The following is a 23,551-nucleotide window of genomic DNA, read 5'->3' as shown; positions in this document are numbered from 1 at the left end:
TCAATGGCCAGAGGACTTTCTGACAACAGTAATGATTCCATTACCGAAAAAACAAGGAACCAAGAAATGCAGCGAGCACAGGACAATCAGCCTCATTTCACATGCAGCCAAATTGATGTTAAGAATAATTAATAAAAGACTTGAAAAAGTAATGGAGGAGAATCTTGGCGAGGAGCAGTTTGGCTTTAGACGGAATACGGGCACCAGAGATGCAATAGGGCTCCTACGAATCTTGGGAGAAAGGTTTATTGAAAAAGGAGGAGACCTACTTATGTGCTTCATCGATCTAGGAAAGGCATTTGACAATGTGGTTTGGGACAAGCTGGCGACTATAATGAGGGAAAAGAGAGTGGACTGGAAAACCAGAAGACTTATAAACTCATTATATCTTAATCAAAAAGTTTCAGTTAAAGTGAGAGGAGAAAGTACAAACTGGATCAGACTAGGAAAAGGAGTAAGACAAGGATGCTGTTTATCACCTACTCTTTTCAACCTCTACTTGGAAAATATGATTGACCAATGCTCATTAGATGACAAAGGAGTAGAAATTGGAGGAAGAAGAGTAGGGTGTTTGAGTTTTGCTGATGACATGGTCCTTTTAGCCACAGGGGAAATAGAATTACAGGATTTGGTGGACACCATTGCAACTAACGGAAAAAATATGGAATGAAAATTAACACAAATAAAACAAAAGTATTGGCACTAGGAGGAAATAAGGAAATAAAAATTATGCTGAATGGTAAACACTAGAACAGGTGCAAAATTTTAAGTATCTTGGAAGCAGGATGGACACCGACTGGAAGTGCACCACAGATATTAAAACAAGGATAGCAATGGAAAAAGAGGCGTTTTATAAGAAAAGGAGAATCTCCTGCAGCGGTCTGGACAGAGAACTCAGAAAGAGACTCATAAAATGTCTTGTACGGAGTGTTCTTCTATATGGCGCTGAAACATGGATTATGAGGAAAAAAGACAGAGAAAGGCTGGAGGCTTTTGAGATCTGGACATGGCGGAAGATGGAAAGAATAAGTTGGATGGACAAAATAAAAAAATGAAGAGGTACTGAGAAGAGTGGGAGAGAAAATACAGTTACTAAATGTAATAAAGAGAAGAAAAAGAAATTGGATTGGGCATATATTAAGAAAGAATGACGGACTGATAAAAACAGTTTTAGAAGCTTATGTAGAATGGAAAAGGAAGCGAGGAAGGAAGAGATTCCAGATACTGGATGACATGATGGACGATACAACATACAGCAGCCTTAAGAAGGAAGCAATGGATCGCGGAAAATGGAGAGGCAAAGGACCTGCTAATATAGCAGATAACTGATGATGATGATGAGACATACGATAGCAAGTGCAAGTTGACGAGGGATTTCGTCTCCCTACATTTATACAAGGCGTTCTACACTGTACGAAATAGTCGCCCGATAACCATCATGCCTAGAAAAAGCGCAAGACAGTGCAATATGGTGGAAGATCTTGATAATGCACAGAAGACAGATCCACACTGCAGGGAAAGGAGGGTAATATGCAATGTATACAAGAACCTAGAAGCCATAATAAGAATGGCAGAGCAAGGATGCAAGGCAGGTGTCTCTACTGTCCAAACTACTTACCGGAAAATATCGAGTTCTGATGTGGGATTAATATTCAGTTCTAGAGTGGGATAAATATTTAGGCTGAAAGGGTGTCAATTATAAATTTCGCTGATTACATTGCTATCCTACGTGAACGGGAAGAAGAATTACGGGACCTGATGAATTGAATGAACTGTCTACTGTACACAGAATGTAGATTGAGAGTAAATCCAAGGAAGACGAGAGAATTTACGAGAAGAATAAATAATATTACTGACAAGCTTAATATCATAGTCTGAGATTAAATAGCAAGAGAGGTGACGAGATTCTGCCACCTTGGTAGCGAAATAACGAGTGATGGACGAAGCAACGAGTACTAGTGAAGCATAATAGCAGAGGCAAAGAGGACATTCTTCGTCATCATAAGTCTACAGCCTTAATTTAATAAAGTAGTTTCTGAGAATGTTTGTGTGAAACAGAGAACTGTATGGAACGGAATCACTGATGTGGAAAAACCGGGCCGGCCGAAGTGGCCGTGCGGTTAAAGGCGCTGCAGTCTGGAACCGCAAGACCGCTACGGTCGCAGGTTGGAATCCTGCCTCGGGCATGGATGTGTGTGATGTTCTTAGGTTAGTTAGGTTTAAGTAGTTCTAAGTTCTAGGGTACTGATGACCTCAGCAGTTAAGTCCCATAGTGCTCAGAGCCATTTGACCCAATCCCAAAAGTAAGGTCTCCTATTTTTTTTATAAGTACATAGACCTGTTTATTTATACACTGGTTTACAGCTTGAACATTTAGCTATTTTTCGACATAATCATCATTTCTGTCGATGCATTTTTGTAGACACTGTGGCAGTTTTTGTATGCCCATGTAATACCAGCTCGCCTTCATGCTGTTCAGAAAGTTATGAACCTCTTCTTTCACCTCGTCGTCGGAGCTGAATAGCTAGGACCACAATTAACGCTGACAGGTACTGTGAGACTCTGGAAAAACTCAAACGGGCAATTCAGAACCGGAGAAGAGGAATGTAGAGCAAGGGCGTACACATTCTCCATGACAACGCTCGCCGACACATCGCTCGGCAAACCGTTGCTCTTCTACAACAGTTTCAGTGTCACCCACCCACCCTGTCCTGACTTGGCGCCCAGTGACTATCCCTTGTTCCTTAAGTTAAAATAACATTTGGCCGGAAAGCGATTCAGCTCTGACGACGAGGTGGAAGAAGAGGCTCATAGCTTTCTGAACAGCATGGCGGCGAGCTGGTATGACATGGGCATACAAAAACTGCCGCAGCGTCTACAAAAATTCATCGACAGAAATGGTGATTATGTCGAAAAATAGCTAAATGTTCAAGCTGTGAACTGATGTAAATCATTGTGGAAATAAACAGGTGTATGTACTTATAAAAAAAATAGGAGACCTCACTTTTCGGATTACCCTCGTACATTATCCCACTGTGAGACAAGACAGTCAGTGCCTGAATATTTACCTCCGGCACAGACCTCGGTTACTCATTGCGGACCTATATATTTCCATCGTGTAATAGGATCCTGGCACCGTCCTTAGCTCTGTCTTTTACACAGACAGTAAGAAAGCGCAGTAGCAGTCTATACCCGACTGCAGAGAGAGCCGCATAGAAGGCAGCGATCGCTTTGGCGCCGGCTTCCACTGCGTAGTATTTCTCCCTCTCTGCCATCTCCTTCTCGCGTTCCTGCCCCTCTGTCCCCCTTCTGCTCACCGCGCACCAGCTAATTATGCGACACTTGCGCGCTTGCCCCCGCTTCTCCTCTTTAACTTGTCTCACCTGTCTTCTCGCTGTCGCTGGGACGCTGATGCAGTGCTGCAGCCGTGTCCTTCACATCGCCTGACTGACTGTTCTCTTTTGTTACAGGTGTGTGTTCTGGCGAGGCGTCGTCGCGCAGGCTCAAGGTAACACCGCGCCAGCCGCCTGCCTACTTCTCTGGCGTGTATAGTCACCTTCCACCATCTGAAAATTATTTGTCTCATCACAAGTGCACTTCGCCTGTACTGCCGGGAACAAACTACTATATATCCAGAAGGAGGTTTTCTCTGTGCAGCGGAGTGTGCGCTGATATGATACTTCCTGGCAGATTAAAACTGCGTGCCGGACCGAGACTCGAACTCGGAATCTGCCAGGAAGTTTCAAACTACTATATAGTTCGTCCGCAGCTCGTGGTCGTGCGGTAGCGTTCTCGCTTCCCACGCCCGGGTTCCCGGGTTCGATTTCCGGCGGGGTCAGCGATTTTCTCTGCCTCGTGATGATTGGGTGTTGTGTGATGTCCTTAGGTTAGTTAGGTTTAAGTAGTTCTAAGTTCTAGGGGACTGATGACGATAGATGTTAAGTCCCATAGTGCTCAGAGCCATTTTACTATATAGTTCACTGAAGAAAGAACCAGACACACCTTTTGAATGAATGATTTATTTCACCGTAACTAGTTGTGAGCTGGGGCCCATCGTCAGACGGTAGCGAGGATTTCGACAAATTTCACATTTTTGTCCAGTAATATTAGCGGCGATCAAAAAGTTTCCCTTCGAAGGCCGTACAGTTCAGAATCGTTATGCCAATCAGGCGTATCGTCGTGTTAAACAATCATCCCATCGACCCAGCAGGTTGAAAATATCCATCTAGTAAAACTCTACGTTCCACTGCGTGAAGAACTTCGTAACTGCTGCGCATCATCGTCCGACAGCAGTCGTGGACCGGTCAAGGCTTTTTTTAACGGACTGAAGGTGTGATAATTGAATTGGGGAGAATCAGGGCTACAGGCAGCTGGACCGATCAAGGTCTTTTTTAAGGGACTGAAGGTGTGATAATTGCATGAGGAGACATCAGGACTACTGGCGGGTGCTCGAGTGTCTCCCACTTGAACTGGCGTGGTGGATGACTGTCCTCCCAGAGCGAACGGCATCTTGTGTCGAACCACGAGCCGCGCAGGGTAGCCGTGTGGTCTAGGGTGCCTTCTCACGGTTCGCGCGGCTCCCACCGTCGGAGATTCGAGTCCTTCCTCGGGCATGGGGGTGTGTGATGTCCTTAGCGTAAGTTAGTTAGTTTAAGGTAGATTAAGTAGTGTGTAAGCCTAAGGACCAATGACCCTAGCAGTTTGGTCCCATAGGAACTTACCACAAATTTCCAATTTTCGAACCGCGACCGCCACGGAACTTGGCGCACACATGCTGTCCCGCACATATCTTTCATTTTCCGATGACTGTCTTAATAGTCTTCGTCCTTCGGTGGCTGAGAAAAAGTTAACAGCATGTTGGTCCCATTTGGAAGCATTTGTTACTAACGTCGTCATAGTCCCATAGTACATAGAAAAATTTTGGAGTAGGAATTAAAATCCAGGAGAAGAAATAAAAACTTTTGCCAATGACATTGTAATTCTGTCAGGGACAGTTAGGGGCCTGGAAGAGCAGTTGAACCGAATGGACGGTATCTTGAAAGGAGGATATAAGATGAACATCAACAACAGCAAAATGAGGATAATGGAATGTAGTCGAATTAAGTCAGGTGATGCTGAGGGAATTAGGTTACGAAATGAGACACTTGAAGTAGTAGATGAGTTTTGCTATTTGGGGAGCAAAATAACTGATGATGGTCGAAGTAGAGAGGATATAAAATGTAGACTGGCAATGGCAAGGAAAGCGCTTCTGAAGAAGAAAAATTTGTTAACATCAAGTATAGATTTAAATGTCAGGAAGTCGTTTCTGAAAGTATTTGTATGGAGTGTAGCCATGTATGGAAGTGAAACGTGGACGATAAATAGTTTAGACAAGAAGAGAATAGAAGCTTTCGAAATGTGGTGCTACAGAAGAATACTGAAGATTACATGGGTAGATCACATAACTAATGAGGCAGATCCAGAAGAATTTAGGTTGCTGTAGGTACTTGGAAATGAAGAAGCTTGCGCAGTATAGAGTAGCATGGAGAGCTGCATCAAACCAGTCTCTGGATTGAAGGCCACAACAACAACAAGTTGACGTCTCCGAATTTTACTACATGCACGTCGGAAAGATGCGAATGTCGGACTAATCCCTTGCCTCCATGTTGCTGCCTATGTACCCGCATCGGAAGTGCGCTCGTTGTGTATATACTGCAGCAACGCCCTTATACGGAAACTTTTTAACCGCCCATTATACGGTATAACAGAATATTCGCTATTTTGTGGCATCATGATAAAATAAATGAATACTTAAGTAACGTTGTTCCAGTGTTATTCTGGACTCGCATTCGGGAGGACGACGGTTCAATCCCGCTTCCGGCCATACTGATTTAGGTTTTCCGTGATTTCCCTAAATCGCTCCAGGCAAATGCCGGGATGGTTCCTTTGAACGGGCACGGCCGACTTCCTTCCCTAATCCGATGAGACCGATGACCTCGCTGTTTGGTCTCTTCCCCCAAACAATCCAATCCTATCCAGTGTTATTTGTCACGCAGGTCTATAGAACTTATCTAACTAGCCCTTCATTCTCACTAATAGCCTGCAAACCTTCATGTAGCGAGTGGCGAAGAGTAGATATTGCTCAACTAGCCTACGGGAATAAGAAGGAAAGAATCGTTCAATCAGCCGATATTTCGATGGATCTATACCTGCTTGTTCAATCTGCAATTGGCACTTAATGCTTGGAGGATGGAACTAGTCACAACTTTCAAACTGTATCCATGCAGATACTGTTAAATAGATAGCTAGTTTTCTGTGGTTATACAGGGTGACCCAAAAGTCCGTTATCATATGAAATTTGAATACTTCGCGGAATAATTCAATTAGAGAGGTAAAAACTGATACACTTGCTTGAAATGATACGGGGTTTTATTGAAACCAAAAAAGAGAATGCACAAAATGATTAACAACGGCGCTTCGTATGATACAACAGCAATAATTAGCATAACGACAGATTTTCAGCAAATACGACTTTCTTTATAACAAATGCTCATTATATCGGCCGTCATTCACCAACAACACCTGCAGTCGAGGGACAATGTTGTGTACGGCATGTCAGTAGGTATGGTAAGAAATTGCCATCGCATATTGTCTTTTAGCATCCCTAATGAGATCGGCCGATCGCCGTACGTTGCGACTTCAGGTAACCCCACAAACAACAGTCTGTGGACGTGGGAGGCCAAACATGACGGAAGTGGTGGCCGAGCACGCGATCCTCACCAAACGAAGTGCTCAAGAAATCTTTCAAACCTGTAGCAATATGGGGTGGAGCCACATATTCCATAAAAATCGTACCTTCCACGAAGTGTTTACCAGCCACGCACTCCGCCTCTCACTACAGCTAATTTCATACACGATTCTCATGCGGCGTCGCTGACGTGTTGCTGTCCAGCTCCATTTCTGTTGGCCAGATTTTGCACTCATTTTTGGTTTCAATAAAATCCCACGCTATTTCAGACACGTGTGCCAATTTTTACCTCTCTGCATACATACATTGTTCCACAAACTAGTGCGCATACATTATCTCACGAATTAGTGCATTTTTAAATGTTAGCGGACATTCTGGTCACCCTCTACATCATACGGAGATGATAATGATGATGGAATTAGGCATTTTCAGATGTTGTAGTAGTAGCAGTAGTAATATTGACAGCGATGGTGACAATAATAATAGCGATAATAATTTTTCATGTATTTTAACCTTAAAGTTATTACTATAAAGTCATTTTTATTTTACGTAAAGTTAATGTAGAAATATAACTGAAGAGCAGAAATGGAAACGCTGTAAAGGCTATTTTTATCAAATCGTTTCAAGTGCTGTTCTGTCCTCGGTCCTCCGTTGCACTTCTCTATACTTGTTCCAAGTGTCAAATCATGGAGAAAATTTTTCAAACCTGGAGCATGGTGTTTGTGCAAGCAGTGATTCCCTTCAGGATTTCTAAATGTCAATCCAATACATACAACTAACTTCTTTGATTTTAAAGGTGCTGCCGAAACGTTGTTGTCAACACAGACGGGTCGGATTTCGAAATGCAGCGTGGTAAAAGTGTCTCATACTCACTCATCTCAAGTTGATACGAATAATTATTACTCTCAAACAGAAGAATAAAAAGCATAAATGGATTCAGAAGAGGAAATATCATGGCAGTTGTGTGCTATGTTGTACTTCGGTCTAAATTGGAAATTTGTGGTAAGTTGTATGGGACCAAATTGCTGAGGTCATCGGTCCCTACGCTTACACACTACTTACGCTAAGGACAACACACACACCCATGCCCGAGGTAGGACTCGACCCTCCGACAGGACGAGCCGCGATACTTCGTCTAAAAGACCAGCCACGTTTATCAGTGGTAAAACAGAAAAACGTGTTGACAATATTGCCATTTCTTCCTCAACGGCACAGAGAATTTTCAATAAATTTTGTTATGTCTGATCCCAAGAGTGAAACTGTGTAAGAAACTGAAGCCATTACTGAGAGTTTTTTTCGTGAGTTAAATTTTGTTATTCTATTGGAAAAAGTACGTAAAAGAAATGTTTTTATTGACTACGGTTCTACTAATTATAATGTTTCTGCTCTATTTTTGCACTCGTATTATCACAAATAAAAAAGTGCCTCATCATTAATGGCACTTGAAACAGAAACTTTCCTATTGACAGAACCAGTTAGTTTCCTGGTATGGCATTCAGGCTGTTCGTAAGAAATAGTTTACTTCGGAATTTGTGCTATTTTTTTGCAGTGATGAGATTGGCAGCATAATTCTATGGTACCAGAGTACCTTCTCACCTTTTTTATGTGAATAAGTTATGCACAAAAAGAGATACGAGGGGTGTTCAATAACAAATCCAACTCTTTTTTTTTGGTCAATTTCGGTTGAAAAAGAAAGCGTAATTTGTTGTTCAGGACATCGTGGAACATTCCCGTTTCAGCACCTATAGTTTAATGAAGTTCCAACAGGTGGTGGCAATATACGTAGCTTTCAAAACAGTATCTATGACGGAGGTGCATTCAAAGCAGATAGCTGTCATTGTTTCTTTTGGCGGGAAATCAGAGCTTCGCAGATATTCAGTGCAGGATGTCTACGGAGACCTGGCAGTGAACAAAACCACGATGAGTCGTTGGGCGAGGCGTCTGTCAGTATCGTAGCAAGGTCGCGCACACCTGTCCTGCAATGTTCGAACGTGCGAACACTCTCATTCGAGGTGATCGACGGCCCACAAAGCACCTGGCATCTGGACGTCACTGTTGGCAGTGCTCACACGCACTTCCACCAGTTGGGCTAATCTAAGGTGTACATTGTTTTTTGATTGTCGGTTGGTTTGTGGGATTAAAGGGACCAGACTTTTGATTGTCCTTACAAAAAAAAGTGATATGTGGTACTGAGAACGTTTTCCAGATCGACAATTCAATTGCGGGTATAAAATACAGCCTATTGTAATACACTAAGTAATAGGTTTTAATATTGAGTAAATAAATTAGTAAATGTATCTCTATTCTTCCACTCTCGAACAACATGAGGTAAAAAAGAACAACAAAATTTTTCAGTGCGAGCTCCGATTCCTCTTATTTTATCCCGATGGTTTTTCCAGGGTAAGCCAAAGGCAACAAAATCTTCTTATATGATGATAGTAATTTCGTGAAATGATTTCATCACAATGGACAAACTCTTTTCTCAAAGATTGCCATTCCAATTCACTTGTCATATTCGTCACATTATCTCTCCTATTCACGATAGTACAAAACAAGACCTCTTGTTTGATCTGTTGCATCTTTTAACTGTTCTGCCAATGCTTCAACGTTGTCTACATATTCGTTCCAATTTGAGTAGCTCCTGACTGTAATTCCTACGTATTTCATTACATCGGGAACCTCTAAATGTTTTTATAATTCGTCATATAACATTAATTCAGCAGAATTCTCTGAATACGCATGTGGAGCTTCTCACAATTGTAGTGATGGATTCGTATTACGTCTCCACACTGGGAAGTCCAAATGATGTCACAAAATAAAGGCAATCATAATTAATAGAGATTTCACATCAGTGAACCATAACAGGTGTCTAGTATAAATAGAAACCAACTTGGGGCGTCGATTGTGAAGTGATGGATTTATTTTTGTAGTGGACTGACAAGGCAGCCAGTCCACAGTGACGGGTAGCCGAAAGGGCACACGTACACACACGCCGACTGGCGCGAAGTCTGGAACAGGATACCTGATGAATGTGATAAAGAAAAGAACGTAGCTACTAGAACACTTAACTTTTATATCGTCCTTTGGTATACAGCATTCTTGATGATACAAGTGAGACTATCTTGAGATACATGCAATGGTACAAATGGCGCCTTGCTAGGTCGTAGCCATTAACTTAGCTGAAGGCTATTCTAACTGTCTCTCGGCAAATGAGAGAAAGGCTTCGTCAGTGTAGTCGCTAGCAACGTCGTCGTACAACTGGGGCGAGTGCTAGTACGTCTCTCGAGACCTGCCTTGTGGTGGCGCTCGGTCTGCGATCCTGACAGTGACGACACGCGGGTCCGACATGTACTAATGGACCGCGGCCGATTTAAGCTACCACCTAGCAATTGTGGTGTCTGGCGGTGACACCACAATTTTGCCCTCACGTTTCTGAAGTTTAATTGATGTCCAGTACATTAAAATAATTACAAATAATGTGTTCAAATGCTGTTGTCTTACAGCTAATTGATATAATACACGTTAATTAGACTTCTCGAACCTGGACCCTAGCTAAATCCATGACTACGCTTTTTTACTTGTTCAGGGTCAGTTGCTGCTTTTCGATCATTCTATATCACTTTGTAATTCGATTCGATATTTTGTTGACTTCACAAGACAGTAAACGACAATATCACATGCAAACAATCTATGCTACTCAGATTGTCTCCTAAACCATTTGTATGCAAGAGCAGCAAACAGTCTTATCATATGTCCCAAGGGAACGCAAGATACAACTTGATATAACTTTTGAGTCACTGTACAATTTCTTGTCAAATAACTATTGTGACCCCTCGTACTGGAAATCACGACTCAAGTCGCATGGCTGAGAAGATATTCCGTACACGCGTTATTTGGTTAGAAGCTACCTTCCCTACTGTTTCAAGAGTGACAGATTGTTTACACGTCGAATCATCAACATATTTGGAGATATTACCCGGACACGTCCCTGCAATGTATTCGGCCAGTATAGACTTCTTGAGATAGCATTACATCTACACCTCCACTATGCAAACCGATTTATATATATATATATATATATATATATATATATATATATATATATATATATATATATAAGAAAAAAGTTTGTTGACTCTTCTTTGAAAGTATACATGGCTTTATTTATCCACGGCTGGTTTCGATATCATCTTGTGATCGATGAAAAACAAGTGACACCGGCTTGCTAATGCGAGCCATTGTCACCGCGGATATGACAACAATGTCTCGCCCCGGCAACGCGGTCTGACTAGATTTGCATCGACTAGAAGCTAGCTGTCAACAAATAAAGCCTTATTGCAACTTCTTGGCCGACGTGCCCTCTTTTTTCAAGTTCTTATCTCCTTTGAGTCCTGCCTGCCTCCTAAAGCGTGCAGGATGGAGTTAGGCAGTGCCCGTCGAGATGGTGCAGTTATGTGAGAGTCATAAATAAAACAGGGCGACAACGGAGGCACCCTAAATTTCTCGCCAGTGTGGAAAAGTTTTTTAATTTAAAGTTTCATAAGGAGCAACGCGCAGAAAATTTAATTTTGAGTACGGTAAGCAGAGGACCCCAGCAAGTTTTTCCGCTCGCGGAAACGTTTTCTCCTCTCCATTTTGCTTAATTTTCCTTCGCACATGCTGTAAGGCGGCGTCGTCGCTGACGCACTGGCCTCCTCCACGCAACAATTTTCAGTTTTGTTTCACTGTTTAAGCGAAGCGACGCAAAGAAATTATTAGTGCACTCCGAAGAGCAGAGGAAAAACGAAAAGAAGAAAAATGGCTCCTACGAGAGAGAGGATCTTATGAAGTGTGCTTCTGCAGAGGGTCCCAAACGTTTAGGCTCAAAATTATACAGGTGGTTGAGGTTTGTAAACTGAGTGCTTAGAGATCGGAACTAGCGACCGGAAATAAAATTTCCTTAGTACATAAACAACTTACACGTTGTACAAATAAATTGAAGCACTATTACTGTTAAACGTGATGATCACTAGGTCTGCGTATGTGTTAATAACGACGCAAACAATTTCATAAAATACAATTTTTTTAAAAAAAATTATCATGTGTCAGACACTTATCTTCTACCGCTGCGCGTTTCGACCTTTACATCCTTTCAGGAGGGTGCATATGTAACCAACTTCTTTACCTGATAATAGTTAGTTGTCTGCTTTACTCTTCATTTCGAAGATTTTCCAGCAAAAAGCGGACGTCAGAGCGTTGTGTACACACCCTGTATCGCTGAACATCTCATAGAAACATAAAATCCTGTGTGATCTCTTCAGCAACAAGTTTGTTTGCGCTGCCATCATCCACAGCCAGTACATAAATGTTCGTTTTATAAATGATCTCTGGAGTCTTTGGTGGAAAGAAAATGAATCACTCACGACATTATTGTAAACAATTTGATACGTGTTTGCTTGAAACGAGTGCTCAGGTAACTGGTGCTGGTGCCCACGAATTGCAGAGCAAGGCTAGTTACAGTGGAGTGCCGTTCCACGAACAACACGTGTGCGCAAGTTTGCGACGAGTGCGATGTTTCTACAGTATCCTGACAATCGTGGCGGTGGGCGACATCAAGAGCCCAGCGTTACTACCGTCTGCCTGGTCATTGCCCCGTTAACGATGTCCAAGCCGACGTAGAAACACCTCCAGGGTGTTTAGCTGAGCGGCGGAAGCGCAGAATGTAGCTCAGATTGATAACTCGTCGGTATTGTTTCAGCAACTACAGACTGGCTCTTGCTTGTTTATGTACACGAAACAAACGATTAGAATCAAGCGTTCTTAAAAACAAGATCAAGTGCAGTTAAACACTGTGTGTTCGTTCTTGTCATTTTGTCCCTGTCTATTAAAATTAGTTCCTCCCCACTAAGTTATTAAATAACCAGTATTGTAAATAACAACTCATAAAAATCAAATTTGGAAGTTTTGAAATACTTGATAGTGCGTCTTCACAAAGAGGAGAGAAAATTTCGTTCGAATGTGGGTTCATGCTGCATTGCACTAATCACTAATTTGTTAAAGTTCTTCACTGGCAATACCAGAAGTAAAGCTGCCTGTGTCAGTAACCAAGGAACTGGCAGCTGGGAGTAAATGCTGAGTAGGCTGATACAAACACGGAAGTGTTTTCGCCTCATACCGGATTTTACGTGGGTATTTTACGTGTACAAGTAGGGTAACTTCGAAAATCCGCATCTCGGAAACAGTTACAGATACCAAGAAAAGTTTTCAAGGTTGTTCGAGATCAGGGTCTTAGAAATACATCGTAAAAATTTCAGCCGTTTGCTGTGGATACCCGCTTGGAAACCCTGGCCGGCCGTGGTGGCCGAGTGGTTCTAGGCGCTACAGTCTGGAACCGCGCGACCGCTACGGTCGCAGGTTCGAATCCTGCCTCGGGCATGGGTGTGTGTGATGTCCTTAGGTTAGTTAGGTTTAAGTAGTTCTAAGTTCTAGGGGACTGACGACCTCAGAAGTTAAGTCCCATAGTGCTCAGAGCCATTTGAACCGTTTGAAACTCTGGACTCGTTTTTGATACCCAAGAACATTGGTTTTCGGGTTTTCTCAGGAATGGTTTTCGGGTTTTCTCAGGAAGTGCCCATTAACTACAGGGTGAGCACAAAGTCTTGCCCTGTTTATAACAATTTATTACATAATAACCGTTTGACATAATAATTTACATTTGGTGCAGTTACATAGTTTAGTGTTACTAGTTTTTTAAGACCACTCACGTTAGTAAACCTCAACATGTGTTCCCTTGGTAGCTCGGAGAATGTCGAGGCGGTATTCCAGTTCCCGCCAGGTGTTTCGTAACATGTGTTCTGTCACAGTACCCACAGCAGCTTGTATCCTAGCCTTCAGTTCGTCTTTGTCAGCAACTGGTGTGACGAAGACTCTGTCCTTCATATAGCCCCAGAAAAAAAAGTCAAGGGGCGTAATGTCTGGAGAGGGGAGTAATGTCCGGATCGGTGGATTGGAAGGAACGGTCCAACACCCTGGCCACCCCTCTCTCCAGACATTACTCCCCTTGAGTTTTTTTTTTCTGGGGCCACATCAAGGACAGAGTCTTCGTCACACGAGTTGCTGCCTCGACATTCTCCGAGCTACCAAAGGAGCACACGTTGAAGTTTACTAAAGTGAGTGGTCTTAAAAAAACTAGTAAATAACTTATGTAACGGTATCAAATGTAACTTACTATTTCAGACGGTTATTCTGTTGTAAATTTTTATAATCAGGGCAAGACTTTGTGCTCACCTTGTAAATTGTGCCTCCATAAGCCCGTTAAGGTGCCCAATGGAGCACATATAAGGCAAAAGGAACCTACCGATTTCCTCCATTTGCCTAAGCTAGAATAAGTGAACAATATTCAAACTGTGACTCTGTTCTGTGAAATAGTTATCCTAAGACGATACTTGTGTTGGGTATACAAATGGTCACTAGCGCAACTTTTAACCCTACCTTTCTATCACCAATGGTACCCGAGCTATGAGCTATGGAAAAGTCCCATTTTTACGCGCAGCAAATCGAACATACGAGGGGTTTCAATAAGTAATGCTTTTTTTTTTTTCTCCAAAGCAGCTTGGTTTTATTCAAGATTCGAATACACCATTATGTTCCTCACTCTTTTGGCTACAAAATCATATTTTTCAACACATCTCCGTGTAATGCGATGGCCTTACTACACCTTACTGGAAGGGCCTATATACCCTCATGGTACCGCTCCACTGGTCGAGGTCGAAGCCAACATCTTGTTGCATCAATAACCTCCGCATCATCCACGTACTGCTTCTAGCGGAGTGCATCCATCATTGGGCCAAACAGATGGAAGTCTGAAGGTGCGAGATCCGGGCCGTATGGCGGATGAGGAAGGTTTGTGAACTCCTCTCAGGTGCGTTGACTTCTTTGAGGCCTTGAGTTGTCATGGAGATGGAGGGAGGAATTCGTTTGCATTTTTGTTGCGATGAACGCGATGAAGTCGTTTGTTCAGTTACCTGAGGGTAGCACAATACACTTGAGAGTTGATTTGTTGCACTATGAGGGAGGACATCGAACAGATTAACCCTTTCAGAGTCCAAGAAGAGCGTCGTCATGTCTTTACCGGCTGATGGTATGGCTTTGAACTTTTTCTTCGGAGGAGAGGTAGTGTGGCGCCATTCCTCGGATTCCCGCTTTGTTTCTGGGTCGATATAATGAACCCATGTGTCATCGTCTGTGACGGTGTTCGTCAAAAATTATCAATATCGACCTCGTGATGCACAAGAAATTCAGGACAGATCTTTACAGTGTTCTGTTGGGTGGCGAGGACACACATCTTCGAGTAGCCCAAGTGGTGGACGTGTGTGTGAGCGCTACAAACAGAGACGTCCAGATGTGCAGCGAGATGTTTGTGATCCATCGATCACCTCGAGTGAGAGTGTCCGCACGTTCCAATATTGCAGGAGTCACAGCTGTGTGCAGCCGGCGGACAGGTTTGCGCGTCGTTGTTGCGATCATGATAGACGTCTCGCCCAACGGTCTTCGTAGACATTTTGCAAGCGCCTATAAAGTATGAATATCTGCAGTGCTATGCACTACTGGCCATTAAAATTGCTACACCACGAAGATGACGTGCTTCAGGCGCGAAATTTAACCGACAGGAAGAAGATGCTGTGATATGCAAATGATTAGCTTTTCAGAGCATTCACACAAGGTTGGCGCCGGTGGCGACATCTACAACGTCCTGACATGAGGAAAGTTTCCAACCGATTTCTCATACTCAAACAGCAGTTGCCCGGCGTTGATGGTGAAACGTTGTTGTGATGCCTCGTGTAAGGAGGAGAAATGCGTATCATCACGTTTCCGACTTTGATAAAGGTCGAATTGTAGCCTATCGCGATTGCGGTTTATCGTATCGCGACATTGCTGCCCGCCTTGGTCGAGATTCAATGACTGTTAGCAGAATATGCAATCTGTGGGTTCAGGAGGGTAATACGGAACGCCGAGCTGGACCCCAACGGCCTCGTATCACTAGCAGTCGAGATGACAGGCATCTTATCCGCATGGCTGTAACGGATCGTGCAGCCACATCTCGATCGATGAGCCAACAGATGCGGACGTTTGCAAGACAACAACCATCTGCACGAAAAGTTCGACGACGTTTGCAGCAGCATGGACTATCAGCTCGGAGACCGTAGCTGCGGTTACCCTTGACGCTGCATCACAGACAGGAGCGCCTGCGATGGTGTACTCAACGACGAACCTGGGTGCACGAATGGCAAAACGTCATTTTTTCGGATGAATCCAGGTTCTGTTTACAGCATCGTGATGGTCGCATCCGTGTTTGGCGACATCGTGGTGAACGCACATTGGAAGGGTGTATTCGTCATCGCCATAATGGCGTATCACCCGACGTGATGGTATGGGGTGCCATTGGTTACACGTCTCGGTCATTGTTCGCATTGACGGCACTTTGAACAGTGGACGTTACCATTCAGATGTGGTACCACCCATGGCTCTACCCTTCATTCGATCCCTGCGAAACCCTACATTTCAGCAGGATAATGCACGACCGCATTTTGCAGGTCCTGTAAGGGCTTTCCTGGATGCAGAAAATGATTGACTGCTGCCCTCGCCAGCACATTCTCCAGATCTCTCACGAATTGAAAACGTCTGGTCATTGGTGGCCGAGCAACTGGCTCGTCACAATACGCCGGTCACTGCTCTTGATGAACTGTGGTATCGTGTTGAAGCTGCATGGGCAGCTGTACCTGTACACGCCATCCAAGCTCTGTTTGACTCAATGCCCAGGCGTATCAAGGCCGTTATTACGGCCAGAGGTGGTTGCTGTGGGTACTGATTTCTCAGGATCTATGCACCCAAATTTTGTGAATATGTAATCACATGTCAGTTCTAGTATAATATATTTGTCCAATGAATACCTGTTTATCATGTGCATTTCTTCTTGGTGTAGCAATTTTAATGGTCAGTAGTGTAGTTTTCCTGCCAAAAGAAACTCGAATGACAGCTCTCTGCTTGAAACGCACCTTCGCAAAAGACCCCATTTTGAAGCCTACGTATAGTCGGTACTTCGTGAAACTATAGGGACTGAAGTGGGAGTATTCCACGTTGTCCGATAACAAATGCTGCATCTTTTCAACCGAAAGTGCCAAGAAAAAGAAGTTTGCATTACTTGTTGAATTCCCCTCGTACTACGTAACGCATGCTGTCCCATGTGTACCAGTAATACCTAAGTGTTATTCATAGTTGTGACGGCTACTGCAGTCAACTCTCTGGCCTGTTTGAAATTTCACCTAGAAACAGTCAAGCTTATGAGATACTTGTTGCTGACCGAAATTATATCATTACGGATTTTCTTTTAAGAAAACTTGATTGCAGGACGCTGTTATGACGAGTGACGGGTGATGGGGATAAGGGAAACGCGTGCGTGCGTGCGGATAACGCAGCAGCGGCAATGAGCGCAGGGCGTCTCTGCGCGCCCCCCGGCCGGATCAATAGCGCTAGTCGGCGGCTTGGCGGGCCGTCTCCCCCCGGCAAAGTGTCCCTCTGCGCGCATCAGCCGCCTCTCAGTACACACTCCCCTCCCACGCCATCGTCCTCCACATCCCCTTACGTACATCCGGCTTCGATATCACCAGTTCTTGTACAGGATTCTAGACGATAACGGTGGGTGGCGCGAGAAAAGTACACCGATTTCATTTCACTCTTCAGCTGTGCTACAGAGGTGTCAACTTGCAAGTTGTGGGTACATTGTGGGCATTTTCATTGAAAGTAAGAGAGTCAGTCATAATTTTATCAATCGCGATTTGCGTTAGTGCGGTGAGTGTGTTAAACTCTCGAAATATACACTCACCAATAAAAGTTTTGCATCATCCCTATATGTCGAGGTGACAAAAGTCGTGCGATGTCTCCTAATATTGGGTCTCACCTCCTTTTGCTAGGTGTAGTGCAGCAATTCAACGTGGCGTGGACTCGACAAGTCGTTGGAAGTCAACTGCAGAAATATTGAGCCCTGCCGGCCAGGGTGGCCGAGCGGTTCTAGGCGCTACAGTCTGGAACCGCGCGACCGCTACGGTCGCAGGTTCGAATCCTGCCTCGGGCATGGATGTGTGTGATGTCCTTAGGTTAGTTAGGTTGAATTAGTTCTAAGTTCTAGGCGACTGATGACCTCAGAAGTTAAGTCGCATAGTGCTCAGAGCCATTTGAACCATTTTTATTGAGCCCTGCTGCCTCTGTAGCCGGCCGTCATTGCGAAAGTGTTGGCGGTGCAGGATGTACACGAACTGACGTCTTGCTTATGTCCCATGAATGTTCCATGGGATTTATGTCGGTCGATTTGGGTTGCCAAATAATTCGCTCGAATTGTCCAGAATGTTCTGGAACAGTTGTGGTCCAGTGACATGGGGCATTATCATCCATAAAAATTCGACTGTTGTTTGGGAATACGCAAATGGTCTTCAAGTGGCCGACCATATGGACCAAGGTCCATAAACAAAAACATGGTAAGGTAATGATGACCAAGCCATGTTTTAAAAGCAGCTCTGTAATCCTGGGGTTGAACAGGAAAGAGATGAAATTCTTGACTGGACTGATGACCGGCCGTGGGAATTTCAAAAAACACCTACACACAATGGGTATAACGGAAGAGGACCCTAAATGTAGGGTCTGTGATGAGGGTGAAGAAACTGCACCACAGCTAGTCTTCGAATGCGTGGCATTGGAGAGTAAAAGATGCAGAATCTTCGGGACAACTAGACCTGAAGAAATTGTGTCTAACAAAAAACTGGTAGAGGGACTCCTTGCACTATTTAAGGGCACTGGTTGGCTTTACTAGATATACAGGGAGCAATAAACCTAGTTTCGGTGCGGGCAGTGGCGGGTCAGACCTTAGCTGTTTTAGCTTCCTTGTTAAAATCAATCAACCGACCATAACCACTTGCAGTCAGTGATCGGTTCACTGGACCGGAGAATTCAGTCCATTCCATGTAAACACAGCCCACACCATTATAGAGCCACCACCAGCTTGCACAGTTGCCTGTTGACAACCTGGTCCCAAGGCTCCGTGGGGTCTGCGCCACACTCCAACTATGGATTCACCTGAGCAGGTCACGGTCTTCAAGTCGTCTAAGGTCCAACTCATATGACCACGACCCTAGGAAAGGCGCTGAAGGCGATGTTGTGCTGTTAGCAAAGGCCCTCGCGCCGGTCGTCTGGTGCCATAGCCCATTAACGCGCCGCACTCCCCTAACGGACATGTTCGTCGTATGTCCCATATTGATTTCTGGGTTATTTCACGCAGTGATACTTGTCTGTTAGCACTAAGAGCTCTACCTAAGCGCCACTGCTCTCGGTCGTTAAGTAAAGGCCGTCGGTCAGTGGGGTCCGTGTTGAGAGGCAATTTCTGAAATGTGGTATTCTCGGCACACTCTTGACACTGGATCGCGGAATGTTGAATTGCCTAACGATTTCGGAAATGGAATGTCCCATGTGTGTAGCTCTAGCTACCATTGCAAAAAAGTGGCTTGAGCACTATGGGACTTAACTGCTGAGGTCATCAGACCCCTAGGCGTAGGACTACTTCAACCTAACTAACCTAAAGACATCACACACATCCATGCCCGAGGCAGGATTCGAACCTGCGACCGTAGCAGTCACGCGGTTCCGGACTGAAGCGCCTAGAACCGCTCGGCCACCACGGCCGGCTCTACCATTACACGTTCAACGTCTTTTATTCCCGTCGTGCGGCCATAACCACGTCGGAAATCTTTTCGCGTGGATTACCTGAGTACAAATGACAGCTCCGCCAGTACAACTGGCATTTTATACCTTTTGTACGCGATGAAATGCCGTGTGGCGGGGGCCTCGCGTCGTGTAGACCGTTCGCCTGGTGCAAGTCTTTCGAGTTGACGCCACTTCGGCGACTTGCGTGTCGATGGGGATGAAATGATGATGATAAGAACAACACAACACCCAGTCCCTGAGCGGAGAAAATCTCCGACCCAGCCGGGAATCGAACCCGGGCCGTTAGGTATGACTTTTCGTCGCGCTGACCACTCAGCTACCAGGGGCGGAAAGTGTACGCGATGCTACCGCTGTATGTATTGCATATCGCTATCCCAATACATTTGTCATCTAAGTGCGTTGCTATTTTGACGGTTCCTCTACCGATCGGAAGGTCACCTCTGACATTATTTGCAAACATACACATAGTTAGCACGATCGCTACGTACGGGTAGAATGCCACAGTGAACTGAACTGTAGCATTTCAGCTGGAAGTAAAACACAAGTAGGGGCGCACTGGAGAAGTCTGTGGAACATTAGAATGAACATCTACCACGTCACTAAAGATATTCGCGACCAATGATAAATTCCACATCATCACGTTATGTTAAAAAGTCTAGTCCACCAGGGAAGTTGCTGAACGGGTGCATCGGCGTCAAAGTAATGTTGTGCGGACATGGAATCGGTTCCAGTTGACAGGTAGAAGTTGAGGACAAGCCGTCCACGTTCTACACGTGCACACAGTGATCGGCACCTACGACTTTTGAGTCAGAGGAGCAGTGGACTGAGTGTTACAGAACTGAATTCGGCGTTCGAAGAGGCTGCAGTACGTCACTCATCGCATTTAACTGTCAGGGGACGACTGCACGATACGAATCCCCAGTCCCGACGACCGTGGCGAGCACCACGCCGTTCTCCACAACTGCACGGAATCCGCTACAGTGGGACAAGGAGACATGAAGAATGGAAGCCACAGAAGTGGCGCTGGGTGCTGTTTACTGACGAAGCTCTGGTCTGTTTGACACCCTGGTAATTGTAATTGGAGACAACGTGTTTGGAAAAACTCCTTAATATCGGCCGCCTCAACACTGCGTCCCACATTTGCAACAATGTGGTGCTGGAGTGCTGTTCTGGTCCCCACACCGTACACCTTTCTTGTTGAGGGCACTCTCACTGCTCTATGGTACAGTCAACAGAGGGACCCTATCGTCAACAGTTTGGTGACAATTTAATCTTGATAGATGACAAAGTTCTTCGCATATTTTTCTTGTTCTGTATCAACAGCCTATCTGCACTACGCGTCGATCTTCCCTGAAATAACATCGCCTATCCTCTTGGACCCTTGAAGTTTCATTTCGTTTCTTTCTCTCCCCCCCCCCCCCCCCCCCTGGGCGCTTCACATTTTTTTTTGTCTGCCCGCATTTCACTACAGTTTTCTGGGGTTTTCTCTACGGCATGACTGGAAAACAACCTCGAGGGGCTTCCTACGTTATTCATCAGATTTTGAAAATTAATAAGATAGATGATCACTCCATTTAGTCACTCCCGCAGTTACTTTTATAACCAACAATTTTGATAAATGTGTAATTCACAACACAAATAGCATGACGTTTCCCCGTGGCGTGCTGCATTTGAGGTATCGATAGCCTGTATTATTGCGAGTAGGCAGAATAAAAATGTACCGAGCTTCGGGAGAATACACTGGCAGACAAAAAAATTTGAAGCGCCCAGAAGGGGAGACGGAAACGAAATGAAACTTCAATGGTCCAGCGCGTAGGCGATGTTATTTCAGTGATTACAGAATCGTGTCAAATTTACAAACATCTTAACAATATGAGCCCACTTATCAGTACTTACCTGCAGCCGCGCGGGGTAGTAAGTTAGATTAAGTACTGTGTGAGCTTAGGGGCCAATGACCTTGTAACGACAACTGTACATATAATAATTTTTTTTTTCTTTATGAATTTAGATAAATTAATGTAAGCAATGTTTTGAACTTCTTTTTCGGTTCGTATCGTGATGTTAAAGAAACTGTGAGTAACTTTTGAAATGAATATTATTATTTATGTTGGATTTCAAATAATGTGATAATCAAAAGGAAGTGTACTTAATGTTAAAACTATTGTAAGATGTGAAAATTGTAATTTATACACTTGGTCCATACGTAGGTAATGCATTAGGATATGTGTAGTAGAAAACCTGTGGTGAATACCCTACCTGTAGGGGAGCGGGAAAACGCACACTGGGCGCGGTTCGGCACAACGGGCGCAGTATAACAGTCGGAGGCGAGCAACAGTCGGAGTTGTGAATCGGTCAGAGGAACACGTACTGTACCGAGGCGGCTACCTAGGAAAAGTGGATTCCATTGAGCCTCGGATGCACCGATTCCGACGACTACTTGGCATGGCTATATTCTGAGGCACAAAATTGGAAAGATTACGACGCTAAGAAGATGGAAAGTGCCGATGTAGTGTGAGCCTTAGCCGTGCTTGTATGTGTGCCGTGCTGCCCGCTATCTCCCTGCCCGCCATCCGCCGCACCGACTTGCACAGGTCAAACATTTATTTCATCTTTAGAAGTGTATCTGTGTGGACCAGTGTCGAAAATGTTTCTAACTGTTCAATAATAACGTGACTTTTACCAGAATTGCCTTAGCCATGACTTATCCTGATCACTGACCTAGACAGGATCCTTACCTCGTATTGTGCAACCCGAGTATCTGAACTGAAAGTTTAAAAATTAGTGTTAATAAGAATTATCAGTAGATGAATCTATGCTATAAAGAAGTTTAAAAGTTCTGTGTATTATTGCAAATGTTGGTAAAGAACAAAAGTATGACTAAATTGGAAGAGAGTTTTTTGAATTGAGTTAGCGATGTTATTTAATTAATCTGAGACAGAAATAAGGACAGTTAAATTATTCAGAAGCAAGACAAAAGAGTAGTTATCCATAGATTGATAATTTTGAGTGTTAATCTGCCTTCAGTACTTAATAGTTTCAGTATAACGACCATAACAGTTTCAGCCCCCCCCCCCCCCCTTTCTCTTGTCCATTCTTTCAAACCTTGAAATGTGCTGATCAGATTTGACCAGTAAAGTTAAGTTCTGTATTGAACCTAAGGGTATTAGTGTTGTTTTCCAATTTTAATAGTGACATTGTATGTGTGCTTTCAAAACTGCTCATTCTAGGACAATCTATGCCCGATTTCAGTCTGATCAATATACAAAATGCAGTCCGTATTAATCATTGTTGTGTGGTGTTGTGTGAATTTATCTCGTCCAAATTAGTACAAAAAGAGAAAACTTTAGTTCAGTGGCTTTTTCTGGTTACAAACTTTGCCATATAACGCATCATTACTTCGTGTTACTATGCTTGTACATGCACCCACTTGTACAAGGAAAAACTCACTCATTGCCTAAGTAGGCTGGCGACCGAATTATTAATTATAGGTATCATCTACTGTGTATACTTCTTGTCCATGCGAACGAGCAATTATACTTTACATTTGCTTGATGCATCACTGTAGTTATTGACTGAGTACAAGTCCGATTTTGCTTCTATTAGGTACACGCGGTCAACTTATGTACTAAAATCCTTGTTTATAAGGTGAAGCCCGTGAACTTATTACAGTACAGGCTTTATAGAGCTAACCTACGTCCGAGTAGGGCGGTAGCGTTACAACCTCACCAGTTTGGTCCCATAGGAACTTAAAACAAATTTCTAATTTTCCAACTTATTTGCATCTCCTCTGTTCTGTATGCACGCCCTAATTCGGTTGAGAAGGTATTCATAAAGCTCTTATAGCCTTTCCTGAGGCAATCTGACCCACGATTGTACCGAGTCCTTGATATCGCGGACACTGGCTCTGGGACAGAGGAGACGTCCGACCTGGTCTCTCGCTTGTTCTTCCGGGGACAGACGTGGGATTCTTCCTGGCCAGAGGAGTACCTCCACAGCACACAGACGGGTCATAGAGACACGTGCCACGTGTGGACGGGCATTTTCCTGTTGAAAAATGGTTCCTCGATATTGTCG

At 44.1% G+C, this 23,551-nt stretch overlaps 1 protein-coding gene across 1 annotated transcript in view; it reads left to right on the top strand.

The window, feature by feature from the left end:
* LOC126252653 (uncharacterized) overlaps positions 1-23,551 on the top strand; it is a 915,736-nt gene that overhangs the window by 162,036 nt on the left and 730,149 nt on the right. Inside the window, exon 3 of the mRNA XM_049953555.1 lies at positions 3,471-3,508. Within this exon, the coding sequence (XP_049809512.1) occupies positions 3,471-3,508 (38 nt within the window). The remainder of the gene's footprint in view (positions 1-3,470; positions 3,509-23,551) is intronic.

The sequence above is a fragment of the Schistocerca nitens genome, chromosome 4, assembly GCF_023898315.1.
Source record: "Schistocerca nitens isolate TAMUIC-IGC-003100 chromosome 4, iqSchNite1.1, whole genome shotgun sequence".
Taxonomy (NCBI): domain Eukaryota; kingdom Metazoa; phylum Arthropoda; class Insecta; order Orthoptera; family Acrididae; genus Schistocerca; species Schistocerca nitens.
Note: the sequence above shows the minus strand (reverse complement) of the source record. Positions and strands in the feature narration are given on the sequence as shown.